At 41.1% G+C, this 10487-nt stretch overlaps 1 protein-coding gene across 1 annotated transcript; it reads left to right on the top strand.

The window, feature by feature from the left end:
* Positions 1 to 359: 359 nt before the first annotated feature.
* Positions 360 to 9955, top strand: cbx7b (chromobox homolog 7b). The gene is made up of 6 exons (XM_056366725.1): positions 360 to 737; positions 2868 to 2911; positions 3112 to 3177; positions 4288 to 4354; positions 4552 to 5011; positions 5623 to 9955. The coding sequence occupies exons 1-6, from the start codon at positions 669 to 671 to the stop codon at positions 5823 to 5825; spliced, it is 909 nt and encodes a 302-aa protein (XP_056222700.1). The 5' UTR covers positions 360 to 668; the 3' UTR covers positions 5826 to 9955.
* The last annotated feature ends 532 nt before the right edge of the window (positions 9956 to 10487 follow it).

Here is a 10487-nt window from a genome sequence, read left to right as displayed (position 1 = left end):
GTTAAAACGAGTGAAACCTCAACTACAACAGTAAAATGCTACTTTTTCATTTATGCATCAGTATTACCAATGTAATAATGTCAGTTAATAATGTCAGTCAGAGGTGCATTTTCTGCATATGGTATACTTACTTTTCATACTTTTAAGTACATTTGCCGCCGATTCTTTCCACTGTTTCTCATTGAGATTTTGAATTTCAAAGCTTTAACCTACAGAGTGTATTTACATCGTAGTGTTTCTGGATGTGAGCACGTCTTCACGACCGTTTTCCTCATCTATTCATACCATTTTTTACACGCAGTCTATGATCCATACACCGAATGAATGATGGGGGGGGGGATGAGGCAGCTAGTGGCGCGCGCCGACTCATCGTCAGGGAGCGCGCTCTCGGGAGACGGGCGCGCGCGAAGCGGTGTGCAGATGTGTCGCAGATTTTGTAAAGTCACTGGACGCACAGAAAGATCCAGCACAAGGAAGTCGCTCCGGATAAATGGGCCCTTAAAAAAAAAAACTGTCAGGAAAAGAAGACAGCTGAGGGAGAAGCGGGAAAGGAGAGGACTGCACCGAGGGAGCGCTGTGATAACCCGTTAAACGTTAGCTTAGTTTGTGGAGAAGAAGGACGTTACTTTGACAGTTAAAGCCCAACGGCCGGCCGCGTGCACACAGAGATGGAGCTGTCAGCGATTGGAGAGCAAGTGTTTGCCGTGGAATCAATCGTCAAGAAAAGAGTTAGAAAGGTAACGGGTCAACACCTTCACTGAATGTATCCGCGGGACGTTGTCAGCATTTGAAAAAGGAAAACACATTTTCGGGAGGAGAGGATGCTACTTGAGGATGCCAATGGAAGCTTGAGAGATTAAAATGAACAGAATCGCGCGACTAATCTGGTTATCTAATTGCGGGCTGTGTATAAAAAAGGGGGGCGGGTAAGAGGAGGATGTCCCTTTAATGTAACGTGAGAGTGTTGTCATTGCACTACAGCTTAACATGTCAGGTGTTTGCACAGGCTGTGGAGGAGGACACGTTGTTAACCTAACACCTCCGTTTGGGCCTGTTTGCTTGCTAATTGGGTTTGAATCTAAGTTACCCTGTTAGTGTTGACGGAAGAGAGTGCGTAGCTACAAATTATGGCGCCTATTTACTAGCAGCCCCCCCCCCCGGCATGAATGTGCAGGGGTAGATAAAAAATGATTTAAGCACTTTATAGTAAAATTAACTAAGCACAGATACAAAGATAGGACACGTGAGCCATTGTGCATTTTCTGCCAATTAGCATTTTAACATCTGATTTTTATTTTATTTTTTACAAGTAGCAATACACAATTAAAAACTTTTACCCATTCCCCAATCCCAGTTTTACGAACATGTAAGAGGCTGGAATTAATTCAGCACTAATATAGAGAATATAGACATGAAGTGCAATAACGCTGACATACTGCTGTATGTCAGGTGTGTGCAACCAACAGCAATTTGGCAAAATATACTGTAAAAAGGAGTTCAGAGATAACTGGTGATCGACTTACTTTGAATTTATACTTTGTAAGTGTTTGCAATGCAGATTTAGTCAATAGCAACTATGTTTAAGTGGTTTGTTAGTTAAGCTTGAAGTTAGGATTCACTTAGAATAAAGTGAAAGTTCAGTACTACACATAAGTTGATGTCAAAACCACATGTAGTACTCAATAATCTGCCAACCCACAACTCAAACATGTCTACTCATGGATAGTTAGTGCACGGAGGCATCTTGAGTTTAACTGATCTTTCCAGCGATGCTATAAAAAGCATTTTCTAATATATAAAAGGCCTGTAACTATACCATGAGTGCATAATATTTACATGCACCGAGTGTTAAATTAGTTATATTGCATGTTATATTTATTTATTATAGCAGCCACAGTTAAGGGAGCAAGCAATGCTGTTAATTTAGACTGTAAGTCTCACCCAGTATACATCGCATGCATGTCCTTTTTACTGTATATGGGGAACTGGGTGAGTAACATGAAGTCGGGAAAAGTGGTGACCTCACCCACTGAGAATACCTTCGAGAGCTTGGAAGTTATTACTGAATGATGTCACCGAGGATGACTAACTCTGAAAGGCTTGCCTGGTATCTGGAAAACATACAGTACATTTTACATTATCTGTTAATTATAGATGTTGTCTGATGGTACGACAGCATCTTCCTACTGATCAAGAACGTATTGGAATAAAGATATTAAGTAGATGAAAGACGTTGGTCAGTGTCGCCCTTGTTTTTTTCCTTTCCCTATTGTCGTATAATGCACTGTATATTAGTTAGTGTAACTCTATTTTGACAATGATTGCACTGCAAATTGTTTAAAAAGGGCATGCACACACACACACACTTACTTGAAAGCTTAACGGAAACTTTTGTAGAGATGAGAGCTTTAACCTTCTCTGGTCTGAGTGTAATGAAGGCTAAAGAGGAAATATCCCACAAATGATACAGGCACCATTGGGCCAATTATTATCATTAATCCTGCAAGTTTTGATGAAATCTGAATCAGGGTTGCAGCTGTTTCAGGCTTTTAAAGTTTGACTTTTTGACTTTAACTGACTTTAACTTCATGTTAAAGTTCACGGTGTGCAACCTTTAGTTTCACAGATGTGACTCTTTGATCGTAGCACCTCCAGTATCGACATACACCTTTTACTATGGAACACAGCGACAGTAAACTCATCGCTTCAAGCTTTATCAAAACAGACATCCCAGGGGAAGCACCACATTTAACAGATTTAAATGGTTTAAATTTAGTGTGTGTTGGACAAGCCACTGTACACTCTATGATTTAATTGAAATAACTTCTTCTTGGCTGATGCTGCTCTAAAACTTTACGTCTCCACAGGGGAATGTGGAGTATCTGCTGAAGTGGAAAGGATGGCCTCCAAAGTAAGTATGTAAACTTAATTTGGAGATATGAATTGATTATATTAAACCTGCAAGGGTGCGTCATATTCACATCGACATGCACAGTAGATTATATGTATGCACAGTAAAGTACTATGGCCTTTGTAAAAAAATAAATCAATGAAAGAAGAATATAAGTAGAAACATTTTCTACTTGTGTATTCTATTTTTATGTCTTGCAGATACAGCACATGGGAACCTGAGGAACACATTCTGGACCAGCGCTTGGTGCAGGCCTACGAAGAGAAGTAAGGTTCCACTCAACATGTTGTATGTGCCTGAGTTCAGGAAAGGCCAGAAGCTTTGACACATAGCGGAGCAGGAATAAATCAGTTTTCTTCTAACATTATATTGATCATAAAGGGATCATGACTCAGCAGACCAAGACCCAGATCCATGATCCCTCTCCAGCTGGAGCATGTGTCCTTGGTTGTTGGATTGGAATTGGATATAGAAAAACACATAAAATCCACATCTAAATGCACCAGTTGTGCAAGGAGGATCTTCCAAATCATCTCCAAATGTGATCAGATACACATTTGGCTACAATTATGAGAGCAGTAGAGAAGAGTACAGTGTTGTTGAGTGCTGGGCATATCTATTTCACAATAGATCCATGTAAGCAGAAAGCAGGTAAAAGTTCTTATTATTCTGGTGGATTAATAATAAGTGATGTGTTCTGAATTTGAAAGAGAATATAAAGCTGCAATAACTTTACTGTTTTTCGTTTTGGTTGTAAGTTGATGTGCAAAAACATGTTAAGAAACAGTTTCCTATTTACACAAAGAAAAGACAACAGAACATTAGCCTTCATTCAGAGTCGTGTTTCTATTTGCCTGATGAATGTAAGTCTAATTTTCATACTCCATGATGTTCACCAGCCAGGTTCTGACTGTGTCTGTCTGCTTTGGTGCTGAGCAGTGGGTTTTTAGAGCTTTTTCACTGAAAACACCTCCAAAAAAGACACTGTAAGAGCAAGAGTAAAGAGTGAAGCTGTGGGCTGTAAAACCAAAACAACGAGCTGAAAGACACTAAAACGCTCCATAGAGCTGAGGGGAGCTGCAGAGAAAGGTGATGACTCTACATGGGTTTGTCTCTACGAGCGACCTCTTTCACATTACACATTTGGTCATGTGGTCCATTGTCATTGTAAACATATTAATTACAGCTATATGAAATATATACGAGATGCAGTTTTTATACCATGTGGAAAATGAACTCAATGAAAACACATTTAGACAAAAGAAACATGTTACATGTTAGGTTCAAAATGGGCTTGAAATTATTCCATAAAATAGTCAGTGAATACATTTCAAGGACATTTTCATGTGTTTATTAATGTGCTCGTTTTTTCCTAGAGAGCAGAGAGACAGAGCTCTGGGTCACAGGAGGAAAGGATCAAAAGCCAAAAGACTCCTTCTGCAGGTAAAGTTTGGACGAGAGTTTTTTCTTATCAACACAACTTCACAGTGGTTCATACTTGAGTGTACAGTTGTCTTTCTATTTTCCTTTTCCTGTATTGGAAACTGTCCAGGTATTTTCCTCACAGGCCACCACCTTGCTCACACAATTATTCGAATGACGACTGTTATGCATTTTCTTTCTTTCTGATCTCGATCCAGAACACGGTCTACACCATGGATCTCCGCAGCGCTCACAAGACTCCAGAGAAGCCTTCACCCCGCTTGCATCTCTCCCTAACGCGCTCACTGGTCCCAGAGGACGAGGACGAGGACGAGGACGAGGATGAGGATGAAGATGAGGATGAGGATGAGGACGAGGACGAGGACGAGGATGAGGACGAGGACGAGTCGTACACTGCCTGCAGGCAAGGCCCACGACCGCAAGTGGCACATCACAAAGTCAAACCCAGCAGGTCACAGTTCAGGTGCCTTGACTCAAACCCTGCGAGTCCAACACAAGAGGACTGGGAAGGCCTGGAAGACGAAGAAGAAGAAGAAGGAGAAGAAGAGGAGGAGGAGGAAGAGGAGGACAATGTAGAAGATGAGGAAGATAGGGAAGAGGAGGAGACAGAGGTGGCTCAGAAGGACACAACAGAGAAGAGTGGAGGCATTCATAATGGTAAGTGTGTCACTTGGTCAGCCAGTCGGCTCTAATCACCATCACGACCCAGTTTACCTGACTCTTTGTGGACCTCCTAATAGGCACGGCCACGCACAGGCTTTTTTCACTGGGCATGCAACCAGAAACACCCTCTATCCTGAGCTGATTAAAGAGCAAATCAGGCAGGGATCAAAATACAGACTAATGAAAGAGTATTTCAAGTCTCCGTGTGCGTGTAAAGGTACGACAACGGCTGCTCTAGAGCCTCTACTTTAAAAATACAGGTGTATCTTTGTGACAGTGAAATGGCAATTTGTGGCAACCAGCTGTCAGTCAACCGTTTAAAGTTAAGACATCTCAAAGTTTCCCCAAAATAATCAATGTGGGGTTCAGAACGGGGGATTTCTGTCCTCCCTCTCACCTCAGAAGCACTTAGAGTCGTCTTTTTCTGCAGCCAATTGCATCCTATCTGCCTTTGTCAATTTATGCCATGAATCAAAGCAGAGATAATACACCCAGGTCAGAGCAGGGAGGTTAACTCAATAACAGTACACATGTGATAGGCTTGATGGAATCACTGACTGCAACTCTACCCTGTCTTTTTCTCTCCATGTTCCTGCATCATTCAGGACAAGAGAAGACAGACGAGTGGCGCTCTGCCATCGTACCGGACGGGGTCACTGCATCGGAGAAGTCGGACGACGTCTGGAGACCCGTCATTAGTGCGGGAGAGGTGACAGTCACAGACATCACCCTCAACTCCCTCACGGTGACTTTCCGAGAGTCGAGAGTGGCCAAGGGCTTTTTCAGAGACTGGGGCCTGGAGGTCTGAAGCGATGAAGTGGGAGTAGGTTGGCAGGGTGGGCACTGCAGGAAGGAGCTGGAGGCACTGGCTTAATAGCAGCGTGTAAATGGTGATTGCGGACCAAGAGCGGTGTTTTCACATCCTCTCTGCAACCTCTCGCTCTGCTCTTCCCCTCGAAAGCTACTTCCAGTCTGGTCAGTGGTACGTTTACATGCACAGAGTCACCTGGATAAAAGCCGGACTCCAGTTAATGTTACATTTAGGGCGAGCTGTTCACCTTTAACACGTGGGGACTGAGTTTGCCTTGAATTAAAGGGGCATTAGATACCTATAACTGTTTGTGGCTTCTATTGGTGACCAAGGAAATGCAAAACCGTGGACAGATAACTCAGTTAGCAGCTAAAACAGTCTCTAACTAGCCCGAACATTTTCTCTACAGAGAGGAGTAAGTTAGCTGATTAGAGCAGAGATCCAACAGAAACATCTGGTGAAGGCAATACTCTTATTTCACCATACTAAAGGATGGAATAATATTTCCTTTTTGGCTGTTTATTGCCTGTAGAACAAAATGTGCGAACACAGGTTGCCAGGCTCATTGCGGCTGATATGCACTCACCGCCACTGGAGGACCAAATGTGAGCCGGCTCTGGCCCATATATGGCTGCCAGATTTAAGTAGATATTGGAGGCGCAGACTTGGGCTTAGGTCAGCGTCAGCCCCTTGAATCTTCCATTGTCAAACAGATGAGAAGGGGACTAGGTAGGTGAGATGGTGGAGTGACTTAGTCCCTTAAAAAGGGTTGTGAAGTGAGTTTTTGAAGCCAGATATCTAACACCTCCCTAAGGAATCTCTGAGTTGTCGCTAGTGGTTAAATTGTTCTGGTACATAAAGGGTCTTAAAGGTACACAATAGAGTTTTCTTTCCCTAGACAGTTACATTTACATTCACTGTTACTCACCAAAAAGTTTTGTGTTTCCTCAAGACAGTCGTGTTGAGCTCATTTCCTTTTTCAAAAAAACATTTGCATTGCATTGAGTTTTTTGATTAATTTGAACCCTGTATCGTTTTACATCCATGTGCGGAGTCTGCAATCTTCTTCCCTGGATTTCGCCAGTGCATCGCTACTTTCCCTGGTGCAGGAAACACAAACCCACTCACCGACGTTGCACCATGGCACAGTGGTCAAAATCTCCACAGGGTGCCTTTAAAACGGTTAACAGCCTTGTACGTGACATTTTCATGTTCTTATCTCCTCTCATACCTGAGGGATTCAGTGAATATCATGAATGAATATAATAAGTTCCATGCAGTTGCACTGAAGTTCAGTATATGGACCAATGTACTGTGCAGCTCTGATTGTGAGTCCAGACAGTTACAACATTTTCATTCGGGGAAGTAAAGCTAGGTAACACCAGGAATCACGTGAGAGGAAGAAGAAGAAGAAGAAGAAGAAGAGGAAGAGGAAGAGTCCTCTGTGCATGTAAACATGGCCGCTGTTTCTGTCTTTCTTCCACACTAAGCTAACCGTTCAGTACTGGACTCAAACATATTGTACATACTCTAAACTACAGTGAGGTGGGCGTAGCCGTCAGTCCCACGCTAACATGCAGTGCTGTACCTGTAACCTGTAAACACAGACTGTTACCACTGTACAACATGTGGCTTAGTCTTGTACGCGTTTCAAAACCCTCTGAGAGATGATTTGATCCGCCTGCATGCATCTTCCCTCCAGTACAGTTCTATCAATGCAAAGACAGACAGTGTAGTTTCCTCTGTCCACCCAGCTCTTCATCTGAAAACACACAACACACCGTACAAGTGACGACTGAGTCTAGACGAGACTTGATTACAGAACACATTATGGAATTGCACTGAATTTACATCCTAAGAGCCTCTTTGTAAAGTTTGACCGGCGGGTTTAAAGGCGAATATATATCAGTTCTGATTTTTAATTATGGTTTTTGCGAACACCTGATAATTTGTGAAGATATTCAGAGATATAGATATTCAATGAGATCATTTCCCAAAAAATTCAGTGTTTACCCCTAAATTTGATGATTCTGAAGATGAATACTAAAAAATCTCTCTACTAAAAGCCAAACTAGTACATTTAGTAGAGTTAGCTGTTTAGCCCTTTAACTACCAATTACAATGGTTTACATTAAAAACTTTTTTTTTTTTATTAAACACACTGAAGTTTTATTAATTTGTTATTTTTGGGAAAGCTCTGTTTCCACTTAAATGACCAATGACATGCAGACTTAAGCCTTGCTTTAATACATAATCCATCACATTTTAGCAATTAACAATTAGCTGCCTTCATTTTCTAAGTAAACTGTGGTGATCTTATGTAGTAATGAAATGCAAACGAGTTCTGTTTGGAAAACTCCCCTCGGCTGAAAGACATTCAGAAGATCGAACAAAAATCGAATCATTCAGCGAGAGAAATGTGATCGAAGTCGGTGGTTCCCCTGCAGCGGTTTGAGATGAGTCTAGGAGGTAGCAAGACGTTTGCCAGGCAGGAAATAAGAAAACTCAAAATTCAGATCATGTTCCAGACTTTTCTCTAACCTTTCTCCGTCATGGGAGAGTTTCCAAACAAACCCTCTTTGCTTTGCATTATCATTTGATTATGTAACATGAGCTCAAAAAGAAGCAGGAAGTGATTGTTGACTGGGATGGATTGCACATCTCAAGGTATGTCAAGTCATTATAGCATGAAAATCAAGGACAGGTTCATTCTTGATCACAGTCTCAAGTAGCTGTTTCTGGAGCTTTTGATCGTATCACATGATCTTCATCGATAGATGCCGAGTTGTCGTGGCATTGTAGATGCTAACATTTCACATCTTTTCTGATTTCCAAGTTTCAAACTTCAGTCTTTACAGATCATAATGACAGAAATCCAAATAGATTTAGATATCACGGATTAATGATACAATAATTATTCAACGGCAATAACTTTGTTTTCTAACTCTAAACTCTTAAGTCAGAAACAAATGGAAACTTCAAAATCTACAATTCAATGAAAACTGAGCAAACTCCACCTGAAATAAACTGAATCCTGTGGCAGCTTATCTAAAAACCTGCAGTATGCTTAAGTGCTTAAGTGCATTAGTAGTTAACGGGCTAAAACATGAGAAACTGAGCAGTATGGTCATTAACACGGGGTGACACACCCCCCCCCCCCAAAAAAAAAATCACAGAGTTCAATAAAAAAGTAAATAATCATTAAAATAATTATATAAAAAATGTAGTAAAATATTGACAAGTACTAAGAATAATTAACTGAAAGTGAAACTTTTCCCCACAAACAGACTGATTTCAGGGATAAACACTGAAAAGACTAATGTCACAAATTAAAAATAAAAAAAAAAGCCCAACTCCGAGGTCAGTGGTGTAAGCCTGCTGGCTTCCTGCCCAGTGGACACAGGAGCTGATGTGATGTGTCATGTCTGTGGAATCCACCACAGTGGCGTCCCATTGGTCCATAAGTTGTTTATCCCACACTGAGGATGATGGGTCAGCGTTTCGTGATCCCAAAACTGTCTCTGTGGGATAATGAAGCTGCAGGGAATGGAAGTGCCTGATGTTGCATAATTTTGTTGTTGTTTTGTCTGTGGAGCTTTTAGGGCTAATGTCTCTCTCTCTCTCTCCTTTACACACACACACACACACACACAAAGACACACACACACACACTTATATGGTTTTTGTATGTCTGAATGCACGATCCTCAAATGATGTTATTAAGACTTGAAACACAAGAAGACATTAAAAAGAAGGAAGGTGGAGCGGGCAGAGGGGAGAAACGTATTTTTTAGTCGTTATTTTTCTACATTGACCTGAATGTATATTTATTCTTTAAAGATACCTGTGTATTTGTCACGCAGACGACTGAATAGTTTTTATACAGTTTGTGATAACCACTGAGCTGATGCCATATGTAAATGTACTGACATGACAAAACAAGCACCGTGGATTTGACGTCGCCTAATGTGGTCGCTTGTGCTGCTTTCATCCACCACCGAGCGAAGAACCTTGCACTTTATTGTGATGTAAACCTGCACATTACCTGCTCCAGTCTACAAAGTGTCATTGTGTATAGAATATTTATATGGTAATACTGAAATAAATGTTGCTCATGTTTAATATCATTTTTTGTCTACCTCGTCCTGCTTACTCACAGTGCTGACGTTTTTATGACTTTTTATACCTTACTATAATATGAGTTTTTATACCTTACTATACTATGACTTTTTATACCTTACTATACTATGACTTTTCATACCTTACTATAATATGACTTTTTAGGCCTTACTTCTTGCCTTAGCACATAAACATACTGAAACATAAACAATCTTGATCTGGATCACTTAGATTTGTTTTGTTTTTTCCGAGGATTGTGCCCAAGATACATAATGAGCTAAAATCAACCCGTCAGCGCTCTCTGGTGGACAAACTACGCAAAAAGGCCACTGTTTCTAAATGAAGTCACTCTTCCATCAGGAATACCACACTTACACTGGGTGGTTCCTCCCTTCGCTCTGAAACAGCCTCAGTTCTACAACATGTTAGAAACATGATTGCATCACATAATTTCTGCAGATATTTTTTTACTTATTTGACAGCATATTCACCAATATCAGTATAACTGCCTTAATGCAATACCCAGCACAGTTCAGCCTG

Source organism: Seriola aureovittata, chromosome 21 (genome assembly GCF_021018895.1).
Source record: "Seriola aureovittata isolate HTS-2021-v1 ecotype China chromosome 21, ASM2101889v1, whole genome shotgun sequence".
NCBI lineage: Eukaryota > Metazoa > Chordata > Actinopteri > Carangiformes > Carangidae > Seriola > Seriola aureovittata.
The sequence above is the reverse complement of the archived record's forward strand: the minus strand, read 5'-3'. Positions and strand labels throughout refer to the sequence as shown.

Excerpts from the sequence above, each read along its gene's own strand:
- cbx7b (XM_056366725.1), top strand. The coding sequence starts at position 669 with ATGGAGCTGTCAGCGATTGGAGAGCAAGTGTTTGCCGTGGAATCAATC. Across the intron at positions 3,178-4,287 it reads GTGCAGGCCTACGAAGAGAA|AGAGCAGAGAGACAGAGCTC; the intron begins GTAAGGTTCCAC and ends GTTTTTTCCTAG. Across the intron at positions 4,355-4,551 it reads CCAAAAGACTCCTTCTGCAG|AACACGGTCTACACCATGGA; the intron begins GTAAAGTTTGGA and ends ATCTCGATCCAG.